The following is a 20,460-nucleotide window of genomic DNA, read 5'->3' as shown; positions in this document are numbered from 1 at the left end:
AATGTCTGCCTTCGGCTCAGGTTATGATCCCAGGGTCCTGGGATCGAGTCCCACATCGGGCTCCCTGCTCAGCCAGGAGCCTGCTTCTCCCTCTGCCTACTGCTCTCCCTGCTTGTGCACTCTCTCTCTCTCTGACAAATAAATAAATAAAATCTTTAAAAAAAAAAAAAAAGGATGCCTGGGTGGCTCAACTGGTTAAACATCTGCCTTTAGCTCAGGTCATGATCCCAGGGTCCTGGGATTGAGTCCCACATCAGGCTCCCTCCTCAGCCGGGAATCTGCTTCTTCCTCTGCCTGCTAATCTCCCTGCTTGTGCTCTCTCTGACAAATAAATAAATAAAACTAAGAAAATAAAAATAAAAAATAGTGTGCCTACAAGAAAAAGCCAGAAATAACTTATCATCACTCAAGGTAGCTTTTAAAAAGACTGATTTCTCTAGAATGTGTTAAAGAGACAAATATGCTGCCTTTACAAGGGATCAATACTAGAGTGGAACCACAAAGTTTGCCTTTATAAGGGAAAGCCTTACTTTATAGATATATCCCAGTTAATGGATGTAGAAGGAATGTCAGAAAAACTTTTTTTAATAAATCAAATAATGATCTGAGGGACAAGTCTCAATCACTCTAAAATCAACCATTTAGGGTGCCTGGGTGGCTCAGTCAGTTAAGCGTCTGCCTGGGGCTCACATCATGATCCTGGAGTCCCAGGATCGAGCCCCCCATCAGGCTCCTCCGCAGCAGGGAGTCGCTTCTCCCGCTGACCCTCCCCCCCATACTCTCTCTCATTCTTTCTCTCTTAAATAAAATCTTTATTTTTTTAATTTTATTTTATTACATTATGTTAATCACCATCATTAGTTTTTGATGTAGTGTTCCATGATTCATTGAGTAGAACACCCAGTGCTCCATTCAATACATGCCCTCTTTAATACCCATCAGTAGGCTAACCCATCCCCCACGCAAATCGTTAAAAAAATAAAATAAAATCAACCATTTAGCAATGAGTAACATCACACAGATGACTAGCCACCCTTATGTAAGGGACGGAAATGCATGTTGGGAGCAGGGCCGGCCTCCCATTCACTACGCAATTCTTTGCCCTGAACTACATTTCCCAGAAGTCTGTGAGGCACAGGTCCTTCGGGTCGTGTAGGGTTGCATGCCGGGGAAGTGGACCACCGGGGGCCCAGCTCCGTGTATTCCCGGGCTGCTGGACTACATTTCCCAGAGGCCCGTGCGCCGCCCCCTCCCCAGAGTTGGAGCGCAGCGAGGTGCCTGCTGGGAGAGGTTTACTGAGCCGCGGATTGTCTGGGCTCAGCATCCCGCGGCCCCGGTCCCGAGTTGACCTCAAGCCTTGCGCCCCGTCCTCACGCCCTGTGGGTCGTGGGGCCCCGAGCGGTGAGTGGTTGGCCTCCTGGGAGGGAAGCCACGCACCCTGCGGAGGGAAGGGCGGCCAGGAGGGCGCCCCGGGGGAGGAGGCCGGACGCGAAGCCCGGGCCCCCGGCCCCGGAGAGAAGTGCAGGGGTGCGCGGGGGTGTCGGGGTCCGGGGACCCCGGGGAGGGGACAGGCCGCGGCCCTGTGGCTGTGACGCACTTCGGGGAGTGCGTGGGGGCGGGGCGGCGCGGCCCGGCGGCGACTGCGCCGCGGTGGAAGGGGCCCCTGCGCCGCTGCGGGGGTGGCCGCGGGACTGGGGGGCACCGTGCAGCCTGCAGCTGGGAGGTCGCGGCGGCTCACCCCGGCCGCGCAGGCCGCGCAGGGGCAGTGGCCCCGAGGGAGGGCAGAGAAAGTGACCAGCAGGAAGGGCACAGGCAGCGCTGAGGTGACCGAGGACCAGAAGCGCTCTCCTTCCGGGCACCCTGAGTAGCAGGACGGGAAGGGGAGATGCGGGCGGGGGGCTGCTGCCTATTTCGGAACACCCCTTACCTGCGCCTGGTCCCCAGAAGCTCTGAGATCCTCAGATCCCTGTCCCCCCTCGTTTCCGACGGGCTTCAGTGAGGACGTGTGGGCCTGGAGGGTGCCTCTGATCCGGCTTGTTCCCCGGAAAGGCCCTAGTGTCTCCTCCTCTCTCCCCAGGCCAGCCGTCCTCCAGAACAAGCATCCTGGAGAGGAAGACGCTTGTTACGCACCTTAAAGTCAAGGTTCAGATGAGTTACCTTTTTTGTTCAGTAAATATCTTGTGTTTGTAGGACTTGAGAATATTTGCTTTCCTTGGCCTGAAATGTTCTCCCCAACAGTGGCTAATTCTTTCCGGAGAGGTGTGATGGGGCCGTGCAGGTGTCTGCAGAGAACACAACCGAAGAATGCGGTGGGGAGGTTCGTGTTGTGCTTTATTTCAGCCTGTGGTTTGGTCAGGAGGATACTCGTCTTTAGGTGGGATCCGCAGTCTTCCCCACCGGCCTGACTTTCAGAGCACAGTGAGCACAGAAGGTTTGATTGTTTTGGCCACTAAATGACAAAGTTACCGGCTTGGTGATGCTTTTAAAAGTGGGGTTTGAGGGCCGTCCTGCTGGCGCAGTCGGTAGAGTGTGCAGCTCTTAGGAAATGTGCTGCTGGAGCGAGCACTAGAGCGTGCAGCTCTTGATCCCGGGGTCGTGAGTTCCAGTCCCACGTTCGCCATGGAGCCTACTTAAAATTTAAAAAAAAAAAAAAAAGTAAAATAAAATTCAAAGGAATTGAGCCATTATTTTAATAGGTAAATAAATAAAAGTGGGGTTTGAGCAAAGGGCTTTGTCATCAAAGGTAGGGATTTTTTTTTTTTCAGTGATCAGTAGAAATTTGTTGTATTATCCACATCTTGTCGGAAGTGTGACAGCTTCAGTCTGTTTCAGTTGCATTTTTGTATGAACTGCAAGAAGCAACATGGTTTGATGTTGAGTGAGTTCTGGAACTAGAGCAGAGGGTTTGGCAGAGTTTCTAAAAGGTCATATATTGAATAGTTCGTGCTTTGTGGGCTACATATGGTTCCGTATTCTTCTTGTTTAATTGATCTTGTTAATGTTTAGGATGGTTTTAGATTTGCAGGGAAAAAATCGCGAAGTTAGTACAGAGAATTCCCAGGTACCCTGTACCCACTGTCCCCTGTTATTAACAACTTACATTAGTATGGGATGTTATTTACAGTTGGTGAGCCAATTCTGATGCATTGTCATTAACTGAAGTCCACGCTTTATTCAGATTTCCTTAGTTCTTACAGTAACATTCTTCATGTGTTCCAGGATGCCATCCCGGAGATCACATTACATTTCATTGTCGTGTGTCCTTAAGCTTCTCTTGGCTGTGACAGTTTCTCAGACTTCCCTTGTTTCTGATGACTTTGAAGGTTTTAAGAGGTACAGGTATTTGGTAGGATGCCCCTCTCTTGGAACCTGATGCTTTTCTCGTGATTGGACTGGGTTTATGGTTTTGGGGGTGGAAGAACACTACTTTTATCCTGTCATGGCAAGAACACAAACTGTCAGCATGATTTATGATTGCTGAGTGTGAACTTGATCGTTTGGCTGAGGTGGTTTGTCCGTTTTCTCTACTGTGAGCTTACTCCCATTTTTCAAAGACTGGATCTCCCCAAGTGACAGCTGTGTGTTTCAGAAGCCCTGTTACTAGAGCCTAGTCAGTCTGATCCTGCTTTGGTGGTCACGTCTTTCTCTCTTCTCACCCCCTCATTTGCTTGTAAGGACCCCCACAATTACTTTGGGCCCACCTGGCATAATTCAGGATACCTTCCTATCCTGAGGTCAGCTGACGAGCGACCCCAATCCACCTGCAACCTAACTGCCCTTTGCCATGTAACGTAACATAGTCACAGGCTCCAGGGTTAGGAGACAGACGTGTTTGGGAGGCAGTTGTCCTGCCTGCCACAGGCCTATCCATCCACAGTTCCCCTGATGACCGAAATATACCCACTGCCCCATAACTGTGGACTTTTTCTTTGTTGATTTGTTTTAAATTTGGGACTAGCTTAAATTATATTTCTTATCATGGAATTAATATAGGCCTGCAGCAAAAGGTTCAGCTTCCTAAGGAGCTCGTAAAGAAGAAACTCGAAATTACCCATAGCTGTACCATCCAGAGATAATTGCTGTTGATATTTTGGTATGTATGATTCCAGCCCTTCCCTCCCTCCCCCCATGCATATGTGTGTGGTTTTGTCTCCAGAGCACTGGATCCTGCTAACCAACACATAATTGAGCCAAACACTCTCCAAATCTTAGTTTATAGAGGAATCCAAGCTTTAAAAAAATCTCTCACACGTTTACACCTTAAAGGATTAGAAAGACGTCATTTGAAACTAATCCCATGAATAAATGATCAATAAAGACAGGCTTTCAAAATTTGATTTTCTGGGATTTTAACTTTTCTTTCACAGAACATGACAGGAGTCACTGACTTATTACAAGTATGAACTGTACTATAACATTTCCATGGGCAGGTATATGAGTAAGATGACAGTAGTTTAAAACGTTCACATAAACAGAGGCACCTGGTTGACTCAGTCAGTGGAGCATGCAACTCTTAATCTCAGAGTCATGGGTTCGAACCCCATGTGGGGTATAGAGCTTGCTTTTTTTTTAAAATTAAAGTGTTCGAAGAAATCTTCCATATCACATGGAATACAAGATCCGGCTGCTTGCTAGTGTTCTCAATTTGGCATCTTCTCAGTTTATGTTTATTTTATTTTATTTATTATTTATTTTAATTTAATTAATTTAATTTTTCATTTTATTTTAGTTATGACAGAGAGTGTGAGCAGGGGAGGGGCAAAGGGAGAGGGAGAGAGAGTCTCAAGCAGACTCCATGCTCAGCATGGAGCTTGATGGGGGGCTCGATCCCACAACCCTGAGATCAGGACCTGAGCTGAAACCAAGGGTTGGATGCTTAACTGACTAAGCCACCCAGGCGCCCCTCAGTTTACATTCTTTGAGCTGGATTTTCCAAGCAGGAGCATGTCTGTCCCTCTCTGCTGGTGGAGAGGGAACATTTCCTCCTTCTATGTCTTATACTCTTTGTTTTTTTTTTGCTACTGTTAATTTAAAAGAATTTCATTTTTAAGAGGCTCTGAAAGTTTTTAGTTAGTGTGGATTATATAGACAGCAGGTGTGAGAAGCACAAGAAGAAAGGAGAAGGCAGGCTTGAGTTTTTTCTATAAAATCAGATTAAGGGTTGTGTAGTGTTACTGATTTTCAGTCATAACTGCTAACTTGTATTAAGTGACTGTTAATATTACTGTGTTTTATGTAGATTATCTTCCTAAAAGTTTGATGTAGTCTTACGTGGCAGGTACTGTTTCTACCCCAGTCTTAACTGTGGGGAGCAGACAGTGTGAGGTTAGTCATGGTCAGAGCTCAGATTCACATCCTGAATCCTGAAAGTCAGACCACAGAGGCTTATTCTTACTTTGATCAAGAGCTCTCCTCCCAAATTACGCACACATTATTAAAGCTACCTTCTTCACTTAGTAATTCAGCTTCAATTTCTTTCTCAAATAGTATAAATCAGTATCATTATTAGTAAGTATATGGGATGCCCTTATAGCAGACCATAATTGGATCATAATTTATTTATCCTCTACCATGAGATATTTCTACTTTTTTTTTTTTTTTTCATTTTTTAAAATGATTCCCTGGAAAATCTGAATAAAATTGATGGATTACATCACTATCAATGTCCTGGTGGTTATATTGTATTACAGATTTGTGATGTATTACTATTGGGGTAACTGGGTAAAGGGTACAGGATCCCGCTGTATTATTTCTTACAACTGCATGTGAATCTACACTTACTTCAAAAAATTTTTTGGAACCTAGCCCTTGAACATTCTGGTATATGTATTTGTGCACTACTGTACCTATTTCCTTGGGATAAGTTTCAAAAAGTAGAATGTTGCATCAAAACTATATTTCTGTTAAGTGCTTACAATATGATAGGAGCACTTGGAACAGCAGATGACTAAGAGGACATTGTTACCTGCACATTGCTCATGAGCCAGCCAGAAAGGGAAACAGGATGGAAGCCCAGGGCAGCCTGCGGTCAAGGCCTGTGGAGACTTCTAGGTGACTGTGCCCTGAGAAGTGCTGGGAAGGGGACATCGTTCTTACTGTGGCCACTGTTGTCAGGTCATGACCAGAGAATTCTGAACACTTGGGCTCTGTGTGGCATACATGGAATTTGTTTTCTAAGTTTTATACCGTACATGTTTTCTCTAATGACGTTGACGCAAAGTGAAGACTAACAGGGTCAGGTGGTTTAGAATTCCCCAGGGCACCGTGGCTGGAAGGACAAGCTCAGAAGTCAAGTTCACCCTCCCACCAAGATGGCTGTCAATATGTACAGGTCGTCCCTTGGAATCTTAGTCATTTTTCCAGTCAGTGCCCTGACATATGTGGGTATAGGTAGAGATCAGAGAGTTGGCTTAGGTATTAAGCAAAAGGAAACAAAAGTTGTGCATAAAATAATGCAAAGATACCTCAAAAGGAAACTGTTTAAAGAGAAGTTTCTCTGAGAGTCTGTCATTTATGAATTGAAAAGAAATGAATGCACATACATACATATGTCAGGCCAAAGCCTGGCTCTTGTTACACACCCAGTGAGGTGTATTTAAAAAAGAAAATCAAGGTCAGAGGGTGTGTCAGAATCACCAGCACCAGCACCAGCTTCTGTGATTGTCTAGGTGGACTCACAGGATTCACCACATAGTCCTATTCCAGGCCAGGATTTATTACAGTGACACACACCACCGTCAGCAGAGGGAGAGGCGCAGAGGACGGACGACATCGGGAGGAAGCCAGGCACACGCTTCCCAGGGCACTTTCCCCGTGCAGTCACACAGGACACGCTTAATTGCTCCAGCAGCAAGTTACAGCAACACATGCGAAGCCTTGTCCACCAGGGAAGCTCCTCTGGGCCAAGGAGGCCAGCGTTTTTATCGGGGGGCAGTCACAGAGACACCCTCTCTCTGGCACATACCAAAATTCCAGACTCCCAGAGGAAAGCAAGGGCTCAGCAGTATAAACCACATCTTTTATACAAACAGTTGAAGAGCAGTGAGCCGCTCTTGTCAATTAGGGAACAGCGGGGACCTTCTGGAAGTCCGGCTCAGGGCCAGTCTCGCAAGCAGTTTCAAACCTGCTCGTTACTCTTTCTGCACAAGGGATCTGTCTATCTGTTGATGTTGTGGTTTGCTTCCGTCTGTATGTGTCTCTTCTCTCTATATATACACACACATGTATCCTATATACATGCATCCTGTGTGTATATACACACACACACATATGTTCGTATGTAGACTTTCACAAGTGTGTTGTATCCTGTTTTGGTAGCCTGATTTCTCTCCTGACAGTGTATCTGAAGTGTTACTCATTGTCTTGTAAGGATTTCTTTGAACATTTCATGATCCTTGACTCTTACATCAATATTCTGCATGTATTTCTGCAGTGAGTTTTTCTGGGTGCAGGGTGCTGAATGTTGCCTGGGCCTTTGCTTCTCCACCCTGTCCATCTGCCATGTTTTGACCAACCTCACCCTACCTAGAGGCCAGGAGAGGTTCAGGTTTGAATGTGCAGCCCCTCTTCACCCTGGATGGTGTGGCTGGAGGGGGCGGGATGTTGCTCAGTGTCAGACCAAGCACCCTAAACGCACCCCATCTCAGGTCCGGGATCACAGTGCACCTGCCCAGAGTTAGCCAGACTGAGAGGTTTGGGGGCACAGTATCCACACGAGATCACCCTCAGTTCTGACACCCAAATCCATGTTCAGGACTTTCCTGAAACCACCTTCAGGGCTAGAAGGATTCCTAGAACTCACTGAGAGCCATTCTACTCACAGTTCCAGGTAATTACAGGGAGAGGATGCAGATTAACCAGCCAGGGAAACAAGCACATAAGCTAACGTCCAGGAGTGTCCCCAACATGGAGCTTCCAGTGTCCTGTCCCCCTGGAGTTAGGACTGGGTGCTCTGTCGGCACCACGATAGGACAATATGCATAGAGTATCGCCAACTAGGGAAGCTCACGTGAGCTTCGAGGTCCAGAGTTTGCACTGGGGCTTCAGCACATAGGCACGGTTGATTGATTGAATGATTGATCGTCCAGACATGACTGACTCATTGTCTACATGTTAATCTCAGTACCCAGGCTAGTTGATACCCCAAGACCCAAAGCACCCACCCTGAATCACCTGGTTGGTCTTCTTGGTGTAGCCAGTTCCCACCCTAAGTAAGACTGGTTGGGGATGGCCAGCTTCACCCAAAACAAAGACATTCCTATCAGGTATAATGTAGATTACCTCTTAGAAGTTGGGGGCAAAAGACAAAGAAGAATGGGATCTTGCCATTTGCAACAAGATGGACGCACCTAGAGAGTATTATGCTAAATGAAAAGAGAAAGATAAAAACCCACATGACTTAACTTATATGTGGAATCTAAATAATAAAGCATATGAACAAACAAAAACAGAAACAAACCCATAAATCCAGAGAACAGACTAGCACAGTTGCCAGAGGGGCGGGAGGCCCAGGCTTCCAGGTACAGAGTGCGTCACGGGGAAGAAAGTCACAGCATGGGGAACACAGTCCTTGGTACCGTGATGGTGTCGTGTGGCGCCCGATGGCAGCTACGTCTGGGGTGCACACGGCGTAACACACAGACCAGTGGAGTCGCTCGTTGTACGCCTGACACTGATGTGACCTCGTGTGTCCGCATACGTCAGTTAAAAAACTGTGTTGAGGGGCTCTCGATCTTAGGGTCGTGAGTTCAAGCCCAATGGGGGGGGGGGGTAGAGCCTACTTTAAAAAAAAATTTTTTTTTTAAGTTATATTGAGAAACGACAGATGAAAGTAGGTCTGACTTCAAGGCAAAAACAAATAAATAAAAACTCTTCTACTGTGTGCGCAGCTGGGTTTCATAGGGCTTCAGGGAGAGCTTTTTTCCCGTTTGTCCAGATCCCTCTTCGTCCTCTCTGATGCGCCACGTTGATGTGTGCATGTTGTGGGGGAGGAAACGGCCAGGGTGGGGGGGTTTGGAAGCAAAGATGGAGGAGCAGGAAGCTTGTATTAAGTCATTTTGGGACCAAGGTGCACTTATTTTAATGCCTCTTTTTTTCTCGTATATCTCTGGCTTCTGTGGATTTTGTGTCTTTGGTAAAAGAAACCCCAAGAGGACTGATCAGTTCTTGATTCTAAAACTATGGCGCACGTAAGTATGTATTTCTCTTTCCTTCTTGAAATGTGATATTTAGGTCCTGTGGCTATTTTTGTGAATTATCCTGAAGCCTCCTGCCCAACCGAGGCCCATATAATTACCCACTGCCCGGTTCTTCCTGTTCCGGCGAATGACAATGCCGTATAGCCCTGTGCCCACCTGTGGCTAATGCCCACTTCACCACTGAGCTGGGGATTCAGTGTCTCCTCTGTGCTCACCTTGTCAAGAGTAACGCTGGAGCAGTGGGGGAGGAGAGTCCCTTGAGAGAAATACTTGAGTCACGTGTGTGGCTTATGAGTTGCAGATGGTGGTCCCATTTGACCACATGCAGAAACTAAAACTCCCTGCTGTTCTCCACGGATGTTTTTCCCAGGCAGAGAGGAGGGAATGCTCACATTGGTTGGTTTCTGTGTCAGTGGTGGTGAGAGCTGGAGCTCCGTGAGGCTCTTGGGATTGGATAGGGCTGTGGTTGGGGCCTGAGCACTGAGAGCCATGATGTTACTAGGGGTTTTGAGGGGTGCGTGTTGTCGAGCAGACCCTCCAGACCTCTGTGTGCATCCACATCATCTGACACCAGTATCCTAAATCAGAAGCAGAGGAAAGGCAGGGGTGGTGGTCGTAATGGTCTTAAGAAGGTCACTCAGTACAGAAGTCCCAGGTGATCATATACCCCGAGAATTGGGGAAAACCTTAGATGTTTGGTTTTACCTAAGTGTACAACTGTAAGAATGAAGTCCAGTTCATCTCTACGATGGAATAAGAAAATGCTTTTGTTGTTACATAGAAGACTGCTTAAAACCTTGGCAAAATGATGACCTTGAGGCTGAGAACATTCAGACACGTAAACCCTAGTTTCAAAAATAAAAGATCTCACTTCACACAACAGAAACAAAACCCTAGGCATTCTCCTTCCCTTGAAGGATGGAAAGGGTGCCACAGGCGTCCACACTTGCCGAGATGTTACCAGGTAACGGGCTCTTCAGGAACATTAGGAGCTCTGCTCAGTCACAGTCCCCACTGTGCCCTATGCACGTCACAGGCCTGTGGTCTGCTGCTGTGTCCAGCCCAGCCCAGAGCAGAAGAGCCCTTTTTGTGCTGTCCTTCATCTCCGGGACGTGTGGGTCTGTGTTTGCAGGGTTTGGTGACGTTCTCAGATGTAGCCATCGACTTCTCTCAGGAGGAGTGGGCATGCCTGGACTCCACGCAGAGGGACCTGTACTGGGCTGTGATGTTGGAGAACTACAGTAACCTGGTCTCCCTGGGTGAGTTGCCTGCCCCCTGGAATGTCAGCTCCCTCCACTGGGAATGTCAGGACTGACTTCCAAGAAACGAATTCCTTCCTCTTCTCGAGAAGTGTCTTGAGCCTTGTCGCATCTAAAATGGGCACCTCGCACCTTCATCTCCTTGTCCTCTTCCCACCTTTGTCTGGCCCTTCCTGTAATCATCTCTCCTCCTTAGTGAGCAAAGGGTGAATTCAAATTCTGGGCTGTTTATTTCACACCCATCCTCAAGGAGCTGAGCTTCATACTATGATAGTATGTTCACGCCCAGACTGCTACTGATGGCCTGTGGTCCTCCGGGGACCCCCCTTCAGGGAACTTGACTTCCTTCAGTAAACCAGCCTGTGTCTGATGTGGATTGAATGGACAGCATTCACGTAAAACCAAAGCAAGCATTGTACCTGAAGTGAGGTGGAAAGTTACAGTTCCTGAATTCTGAGTTACACGTTGGATGACGTCTTGTAAATGTCTCCGGTTAGGTCTTGTTTTTCTGTTAGAGAAGTAACAGCTGTAATAGTAACGGCTAACGTTGTGCTCACCCTGTACCAGGCATGGGCAGCACTGTGTTGTGAGCAAATACACTTCACCTTAATCCCACCAGTTTAGGAGGTAGGCACGACTGCTAGGTCTAATTTGTAGGGGAGTATACTCAGGCGTGGAGTGACTTGATCAGACAGGGGAGGCTGAACCAAGAATCCACACTGTCACCTACCCTCTTGTACTTGCCTCCATGGGTAAGGCCCTCGGAAGTTGAAGACCTTTCCTATCTGGTTGCCTGTTCTTTAATCCTTTCTCTTTTCTGAAGTCTTATCATTTTGACTTTTAGCTTGTCATAAATTTGACTAAGTCTCCATCAAAGGTTTTTTTTTTTTTTTTAAGATTTTATTTATTCATTTGAGATAGAGCACGAGTGGCGGAGGGGGTGGAGTGCAGGCAGAGGGAGAGGGAGAAGCAGACTCCCCGCTGAGCAGAGAGCCTGACGTGGGACTCGATCCCAAGACCTGGAGATCACGACCTGAGCCGAGGGCAGACGCTTAACCAACTGAGCCACCCAGATGTCCCTACAATGAATTTTTGAGCATATGATTTTTTCTTAAATTCTACACCAGGTGGCATTTCTTTTTTTTGAAAGCAGGACCTTCCATTTCTAAGCCAGATGTGACTTGCTGAGGAGCGAGGGAAAGAGCCATGATGGTTGAGAGGGAGGACAGTACAGAGGAGAGTGACAGCCAGACTGGCTGGGACAAGCCATCGCTGCAGTACGTAGTCAGGCAAGGCAGGGAGCAGGTGCACCCCTGGGGCACGGAAGGCTCCCCAAGAAGGCCACGGACGGCCTCTGGGGAAGAAGTCACCACCGTGAGCCTGATCTTTGCCCCAGTCCCTCCCACTGGTCTCCTGTTTTGCTCCTGCTTCCCATGCTGCTGATGCTGCTGGTCCGTGGACCACACCTTGAGGAGCAGGGTATAGACAACGTGATCCCGTGCCCTTTGTAGCTCCTGCAAGTTCGTTGGCATCCTAGCTTCGAATGCGTTTTTCCTTTTATCTGCTTTTCGCTAATACTTCTTCCTGCGTGCTGTTAGTTCTGGTATCACAGGACGTTAGCCGGGTGGCTCACTGACACGCGGTGCCTAGATCCAGTGCTCGGCGGGCATTCACCATGGCGATCTTCTGTCACTGCTTCATTTGTTTGCTCTACTAATGCTTTACAGAGAAACTGTGCTCCGTCGGCTAGTTGGTCATGTAGTGACACTGTTCGTGGTGGATAAAAACATTTTTAAAGGGAAAATCACGAGTTCTCATAATAAAGGGCTGGTTGGCCAACATGCTCCAAAGCTGATCGTCTTAACACTTGGTGGCATCATCATGAACTCAGGAATTGAAGCATGTTGCGGGTTTTGCAGCCCCTTGGAGTTAGCATCCTCACTGATGGTCAGATCCTCCTAAACATTCCCCCACAGGCGTTTACCGTGTTTGTTACAGTTAATCCTACACATTGTCCCTTTTATCGCCTTTGATGGTGGGTCTTTTTGTCCAGAATCACTTTTCATTATATGACTGACATATATATTAATTTCACAATATTAATTTTATACCCAGGTAACCAGCCATATATTCTTGTTTTTCACATTTGTTCTATATTTGATTTTCCTGGGTTTTCCAGGTATGTCATCACATCATCTGCAAATTGTGCTCTTTTTCATCTTTATTTTTGAGATCTGCCCCTCCGTGTGCTTTTTGCTTAATTGTGTCAGCTGATAGGAAATAGGGCTAAGAGGCAGTTCCTTTTCCTTGTCTGACTTTAGCAGGAGTGTCCCCGGTGTTTCCTCGTTAAGTATTGTGGTGCCGGAAGTGGACTGTACATTTAACAAGAGCCCTAGGTGATTCGTGTTTGTTCTCCTAGAGAAGTTATATTTCTGTTTGAGAAGTTTTTGGTTTGTGGTTAGATTCGTTTGTGTTTTCATTTTCCTTAAAAGGAAACAAAATGTTATTTTTTTCCAGATTTAGAGTCACCATATGGGACCAAGAGTTTACCTACAGAAAAGGGCATTTATGAAATAAATTTATCCAAATGGAACTCAAATGGAAAAAGTAAATCCCTTGGCCTTGACTGGATGTGTGAAGGTGAGTTTGAAGGACCACGGGGCCCTCAAGAGGGCTGTTTCAATCAAATGATAATCAACTGTGAGAAAACGCCCACTTGTAGAGAAAATACCTCTGTTAGACCACATCAAAGACTTCATACTAGGGAGAATTCCTATGAATGTAAGGAATGTGGGAAAGCCTTTAGTCGTGGCTACCAGCTCACTCAGCATCAGAAAATTCACACGGGTGAGAAACCCTACGAATGTAAGGAATGTAAAAAGGCCTTTCGTTGGGGTAATCAACTCACTCAGCATCAGAAAATCCACACTGGTGAGAAACCCTATGAATGTAAGGACTGTGGGAAGGCCTTTAGATGGGGTTCAAGCCTCGTCATTCATAAGAGAATCCATACGGGTGAGAAACCCTATGAATGTAAGGACTGCGGGAAAGCCTTTAGACGTGGTGACGAGCTCACTCAGCATCAGAGATTTCACACTGGGGAGAAAGACTATGAATGCAAAGACTGTGGTAAGACCTTTAGCCGCGTGTATAAACTCATCCAGCACAAGAGGATTCACAGTGGTGAGAAACCCTATGAATGTAAGGACTGTGGGAAGGCCTTTATCTGTGGCTCGAGCCTCGTTCAGCATAAGAGAATTCATACTGGTGAGAAGCCCTATGAATGCCAGGAATGTGGGAAGGCCTTTACTCGAGTCAATTATCTCACTCAGCATCAGAAAATCCACACTGGTGAGAAACCTCACGAATGTAAGGAGTGTGGGAAGGCCTTTCGCTGGGGTTCGAGCCTTGTTAAACATGAGAGAATTCATACTGGTGAGAAGCCATATAAGTGCACAGAATGTGGGAAGGCCTTTAATTGTGGCTACCACCTCACCCAGCATGAGAGAATCCACACTGGTGAAACGCCTTACAAGTGTAAGGAGTGTGGGAAGGCCTTCATCTATGGGTCAAGCCTCGTTAAACATGAGAGGATTCATACAGGGGAGAAACCCTATGAATGTAAAGAGTGTGGGAAGGCCTTTAGTCATGGCCATCAACTTACACAGCATCAGAAAATTCACACTGGTGAGAAATCCTTTGAGTGTAAGGAATGTGGGAAGGCGTGTAACCACGTGAACCATCAGAGAGTTCACACTGCTGAAAAACCTATTGAACAAAAAGAAGGTGCAGAAGCTTCTATACAACATTCATTCCTTCCACAGCACAAGGAGAATCCATGATACAGTTTAACATAAGAAAGCCTTCACTGGTCGCTCTCCTGCTTATAAGCATCTCAGAATAGTCATGCTCCAGACAAATTTGGAGAATGGAGAAATCACTTTTTCTTAGTGATCACAACACACTCAGTGTAGACTCGTTTTTTCGTTTTGCCGCATTGGTTTAATGAGTGGATAGAAGCCTCCCGCTACCATTCGAGCTCCGTCTCACTTCACATTTGTTCTAGGGAATAACTGCTGATGTAACATATGTGGGAAAGCCTCTCGCCATGGTACACACCCTCCCTGTTACCATCACCATCCCACCTCTTTACTGCTGTGACACACTGGGAAAATGACCTGTTACCCTGTGTGTTGTGTGTGAAATGGGGGTAATCACATGTACCTAATACTGCTGTTGTGACTGAGTTTGGTACATGTAAACTCTCTGGAGGTGTATCTGGAACATTGTGTAAGCTCAATAAATATTAGCTGCTGTTCTTACCATCACGACCGTTAGTGTTGCTCTTAGTGAATTCCTACAGGAATACCCCCTGTGGGTACAAAGAATTAGAAAAGACGGTCAAGCTTGTAGAAGAAAATATAGGAGATTACGGTCACAGCCCTGGGTGGACGGTGTTTCTTAGTACACAGAAGACGCTAAACATAAAATAGAAAGTTTATACGTTGGACTCTGTCGAAAGGACAAAGTTCTGTTCATCAAGTGACACCATGAAGACTGAAAAAAGCAAGAGGCAGAGTGGGAGAAGTAATACTTAATCTCCACGCACCAGGTAAAGGACTCACGTAGAAAACAGAATCCCCCAAGTCAGTAATAAATCCGTTGTAAAGGGGTGAGGGGACTTAAATAAGCACTTAAAGAGAAGATGGCCAGATGGTCAGTGAGCAAGTGAAAACAGGCCCAACATCATTTCTCATCAAGGAAGCGCAAAGTAAAACCACCATGAGGTTTCACTAGACAATCACTAGAATAGCCAACATTAAAATCACATATGAGCCTGGCACTTTGTTGGGTGGTCACATGCGACCTGTCCAGGAGGGGATGGGGCCAGCACATGGGACCTCCGCCAGATCCTGGAGGTCTGCAGCAAGGGCAAAGGTGATGCTTGAGGAGGGCCAGTGACTGTGTCCTGGGGGAGGGGCCGGGGCCCGGGATCCAGTCCTGGAAGGGTTGAGGCAGCAGTTAGACTTAGGAGGGGCCCGAGCCATCTCCAGTGGTCAGTCCTGGAGGGAAGTGAGTGGGTCCTTTTGTGGAAAGGACCAGAGCCCACAGGAGTGAGCGGAGAAGCTGGGGGAGGAATGGCTAGTGCTTAGATCCTGGGAGACTCAAGGAGAGTCCAGGGAGCCTTCGAGAGCTGGAAGACTTGAAGGCTCATGAGTGTGGCCCGGGAGACTGAAGAGAGCCTTGGCACTGGGCTGGCAGCGTGGTTAGAGCACAGAGAAGCGTCCCGCAAAGGCCCACGGGACCCAGAGTCGCGGGTCAAAGTCGGGCTTCTGTGTGGTTTGCCTCAGGCTTGGGGTGCCAGGATCCACAGACCACAGGTGTGGGTGGGTGCTGTCCTGAATAAATGGAGGAGGTGGAGGGGTGAGGGCAAGGGGAGGAGTATGAGGGGGGGGGGAGGGGGGGGGGCCATAAAGGGGAACACGAGGGTCACAGTGGAGAAAGCACTGACAAACTGGAAGCCCCGGGGGAGAGGCAGTAGTCTGCAGGCCTCGGTGAACACTGCCCGCATGCACGGGGGCGATCCACAGAAGGAAATGGGGAGAGCGTGTATCTGTCCAGACTCCTGGCTCAAGGAGCAAAAACCTAATTCAAGCAGCCGAGGAGTAGGGTGCAGAGGAGTCACTCCGTTTTAGCCTCCGGTGGACCCAGGCTCCCACAGAACGTCAGGCTCTGCGGTGAGCTTGGCCTCTGCTTCCTTTGTGCTGAGGCTGCACGCGGCGGTCCTGACCACACCAGGGTCCGTCATCCTAGGACTTGCAGTACCGGCTAGAAAAAGTCTCCCAGACACTCCACAGCTTTTGCAGAATGGAGTCTTGCTGACTGGCTGGTTCAGGAGTCTGTCCTGGAAACTGCCCATGGCAGGGTGGATTGGAAACACCCCAGGTGCCCCCCAAGCCTTACAACCACCCTGGAGCTCGCCTAAGGCTCCCAGACAGAGGGTGGGGCTGGCAATTTTAACAGCAGGAGCTCTCGTGAACAGTGACCAGCTACCGGGCAGGCAGAGTCGGCAGCTGTCCACAGCAGGCCAGGAGAACACTCCTGCAACCGGATGAAGGCGTGGATTCGGGAGAGGCTGGCCGCCCCTCTGCTGGTCTGTGTAGGGGTGGGGCAGGTGGAGGCAGCATCTCAGCCCTTCTGTCCCTCTTCAGTTTTAAAATCACCCCTACAAAGAGCAGTACAACACTGGATCTGGGGATGGAGGGAGGTCCATAAATCCAAGAGTTCAAGTCGATAGTGGCATGGTGCAACGTTGGCCTGGCCTCCTTTTCTGTTCACTAGCGCTCCAGAGTTTGTCGTAAAACTGCCTGCAACTTCCCGTTTACACAGAACGGTTCGTGTTCTCCACTAGTCCCAGAGGTTAGAAGCATATGCTGTCTGAATGTCCTGTGTAACTTCTAACAGCGTATTTTATACTTTCTAAGTGTCCTCTGAAAGTGGGCCTCCTTTCTAGGCCTCCGGCACACTATTACTTTGTCAGCATCCTGCACGCAGTTCAGGTTCTTCTAACGCTTGCACGGCTTGCCGGAAAATTGCCGAAGTTCCCAGTATCATGCCATTCAACCAGGGTTTCCATTTTTTGCCTGGTAGCCAGTCCCATCCCAGCATTTCGTCCTCTACATCTGACCTCCATTCCCTTTACAACAAAGGCCCCCTTTGTTCCACAATTTCAACATTAAAAACCTTCAAACTCTGCTTTCTTTGGACTGTTTTCTTAATCTCGTTTTGAAGACTGTAATCTCCCAGTGGTTGTCACTCTGGCGTCAGAGTTCTGACGAGTTTTTTCTTGCTGCCCATCAAAGTGTCAGTACATAATCCTTGCTTCAGGCTCAGATTTTGAGAGAATAAGGTTTAAAGCATCTTCATGCAGTTCTGCTAAATCACTATTCGTTTGCCTCTGGTGCAGATCCAAAACAAGTTTCTACTGGTTCACTGGTTTATTGTCTGTGCTCTCCGTTTGAGTGTGAGTTCTTGAATCCTGTGACCCTTTTTGGCTTGTTCACCTCTGACTCCTAACCCCTTTGAACAGTAAGCACCATGTACGTTATAGGCAGTCAAGAAATGTCCGTTGAACAAATGAGTTTTATTGAGCCTCAGTGATGCATTAATTGATGATTCCCTTCTCAAATATATGAGCATAAGACATACTTTATCATTAAGGATATATCTAAAAGTTGTTGCAAGTCTTCCTGAGATCTCATGGTAGGGAGGAATGATACAAGGCGCTGAAAGGAAAGGTTTCCAACCAAGAATTCTTTATCTGTCAAAACCATCCTTCAAAAACAAGAGAAATTAAGACAAAAGGTAAAGGAGTGACTTGCTAACAGATCTGCCCTACAAGAGATGCCAAAGGGAGTCCTTCAGGCTGAAATGAAAGGACCTTCAACCATAACTTGAAGACATATAAAGAAACAGTAACTACACAGGTGAGTGTAAAAGCCAGTGAGTGATACACCTTTTGTTTATAATCCCTCTTATTTCCTACATGATTTAAAGGATAAATGCATAAGAAATGATCAGTCTGTGTTAATGGGCACAGAACATAAAAAGCTGTAACTGACCATGATAAGCAGGAATTGGGTAAGAGCTGGGTGGGAGCAGTGTCTCCATTATGGATTCTAGGTTGGCATCAGTTCAAATAGATGGTTATAAATTTAGGATGTCAGTTATCCCCATGGTAATCATTAAGAAAATATCTTTATAAACATGAATTCCTTCCTTGTCCTTTAGATAGCTAGAGTGGCTACATTAATCAGACAAAACAGGCTTCAAGTCTAAAACTTTTACAGGAAACAAGGACATATATTAATAAAATTCATATACCAAGTATATACACACCAAAGAAACCTCAAAATACATGAACATTGACAAATGAAGAGAGAAATAATTCTGCAGTCATAGTTAAAGATTTCAGTACCCCCACTTTAAATCATGGTTAGAACATCTGGACGAGAGACTGATTTGAAAAAATAGAAGACCCACACCTGGGTGTCTCAGTCGGTTAAGCATCTGACTGTTGGTTTTGGCTCAGGTCATGATCTCAAGAGCTGTGGGATTGAGCCCAACATCGGGCTCCACACTGAGCAGGGAGTCTGCTCTCCCGCTGCCTTCCCTTGCTCATGCACTCACACGTGCGCTCCCCCCCACTAAAATCTTTTAAAAAAAAATTCTCCCTCTGCCCCTCCCCCTGCTCACATACTCATAAATCAATCTATTTAAAAATAACAAAAAAATAAAAGACTACACTACAGACCCAGGTAGACCTAACAGACACAGCACCACCAGCAACAGAGCACACAGAGAACATTCTCCAGGACAGACCATACGTTAGGCCGCGAAGCAAGTCTCAACAAACTGAAAAGCACTGGAATCCTAGCATCTCCTCCACCCACTGTGGAATCAAACTAGAAATCAGCAGAAGGAGAGGAAAATCGTATGGAGATTAAACCACACTCTACGACAAACAGGTCAAAGAAGAGCTCACAAGGAAACTAGAAAACAGGAGCGAAAATTACGACGTGTGGGACGCCGTGAAAGCCGTGCTCAGAAGGACACTTAGAGCAGTAAACACCTACATTTGAAAAGATAGGAAACCAGGAAAAGCTAGCAGAAGGAAGAAAATAACAGGGACTGGAGTGGAGGAAAAATGAAATGGAGAATAGAAAAATGGTACAAAGGGGCACCTGGGTGGCTCGTTGGTTGAGCGTCCGACTCTTGATCTCAGCTCAGGTCTTGATCTCAGGGTCGTGAATTCAGGCCCTGTGTTGGGCTCCATGCTGGGCGTGGAGCCTACTTAAAAAAAAAAAAAAGTACAAAGAATTAAAGTTGGTTCTTTGAAAAAATCAAAATCGACAAGCCTTTGGCTAGGTTGACTAAGAGGAGAAAGTAATAAAGTATACAAAGAAAAGCCAGAGATCACTAGCGATCCTTCCAGTCTCTTGTAGGCGTAGGTGGCTAAAGTGAAGCCCCCCAAAACACGAGGTGAATCTGCACGCATCAACACAGCAGACGCACAGAATACACCTGAGCACGTTCCGTTCCACCAAACCCAGGGCTTTGCCTACCAAGAACCAAATAGTAAATATTTTAGGTTTTGCAGGCCACATAGGCTCTGAGTCACATATTCCTTTTTTTTTTTTTTTACAAGCTTTTAAAAACAAAAACCACTCTTAGCCTCTAGACCATACAAAAATAGGGCCACAAGCAATATTTAGGCCATGGACTATAGTTTACCTGAGTGCTGAACTACACCAACGTGTGAGCATGGGAGAAGATTCTAGAGCATCATCCAGCATGGTAGGCAGTACCTACATACCATTATCGGGCTCTTGAAATGCAGCTAGGGGTAAAGTAAGTGTAAAAATATATACTGGAATTTGCAGACTGTCCAGAAATAAAAAAGCAAAATACTTCATTAATAATTTTTACATTTGGGGCGCCTGAGTGGCTCAGGTCATGATCCCAGGGTCCTGGGATCAAGCCCCGTGTCAGGCTCCTTGCTTTATGGGGAGCCTGCTTCTCCCTCCCTCTGCCTCTCCTCCCCGTTTGTTGTCTCTCTCTTTCAAATAAATAAAATCTTTAAAAAATACAATTTTTACATTTATTATATGTTGAAATAACATTTTGGATATACTGAGCTAAATAAAATCTATTACTAAAAATTTAACCTGTTTTTTGCTTTTTTTTTTTTTACGTGATACTAGAACATTTTAAATTACCTATGTGGCTCTCTTTGTATCTGTTTGGAGAGCACTATTCTCTACTGCTGCAATTTGGCAATATTTGCCTAAACTTTTAAGTGTATATGCTTTGACTCGGCATTTCCACTTAGAAGAATGTATTTTATAGCATTACACATATCAACTTTCCCATGGAACCTCCTCTTATTCTCAGGGTGTCCTTGGTGAAAATTACATTGATCGTTGACTTCCCCTGGAGAATCG

The 20,460-nt window shown here is 46.5% G+C and overlaps 1 protein-coding gene across 8 annotated transcripts; it reads left to right on the top strand.

Annotated features, from left to right (window-relative positions):
- The first annotated feature begins 1,271 nt into the window (after window positions 1-1,271).
- Window positions 1,272-14,784, top strand: ZNF331 (zinc finger protein 331). Of its 8 annotated transcripts, none has more exons than XM_032388776.1 (6): window positions 1,272-1,401; window positions 2,078-2,142; window positions 3,994-4,093; window positions 9,141-9,188; window positions 10,330-10,456; window positions 12,974-14,784. In XM_032388776.1, the coding sequence occupies exons 4-6, from the start codon at window positions 9,180-9,182 to the stop codon at window positions 14,296-14,298; spliced, it is 1,461 nt and encodes a 486-aa protein (XP_032244667.1). In that variant the 5' UTR covers window positions 1,272-1,401; window positions 2,078-2,142; window positions 3,994-4,093; window positions 9,141-9,179; the 3' UTR covers window positions 14,299-14,784. The 8 variants fall into 8 exon arrangements, with proteins under 8 accessions (XP_032244667.1, XP_032244668.1, XP_032244671.1 ...); XM_032388777.1 differs by having other exon boundaries at window positions 2,078-2,317; XM_032388778.1 differs by lacking the exon at window positions 1,272-1,401 and adding an exon at window positions 1,655-1,823.
- The last annotated feature ends 5,676 nt before the right edge of the window (window positions 14,785-20,460 follow it).

The sequence above is a fragment of the Phoca vitulina genome, unplaced genomic scaffold, assembly GCF_004348235.1.
Source record: "Phoca vitulina isolate PV1807 unplaced genomic scaffold, GSC_HSeal_1.0 scaffold52, whole genome shotgun sequence".
Lineage (NCBI taxonomy): Eukaryota > Metazoa > Chordata > Mammalia > Carnivora > Phocidae > Phoca > Phoca vitulina.
The sequence above is the reverse complement of the archived record's forward strand: the minus strand, read 5'-3'. Positions and strand labels throughout refer to the sequence as shown.

Bases quoted from the DNA above. Each gene is read 5' to 3' on its own strand.
- ZNF331 (XM_032388775.1), top strand. From the start codon at position 10,003: ATGATGACCTTGAGGCTGAGAACATTCAGACACGTAAACCCTAGTTTC. The intron at 10,457-12,973 runs GTGAGTTGCCTG...ATTTTTTTCCAG, and splicing joins CAGTAACCTGGTCTCCCTGG to ATTTAGAGTCACCATATGGG.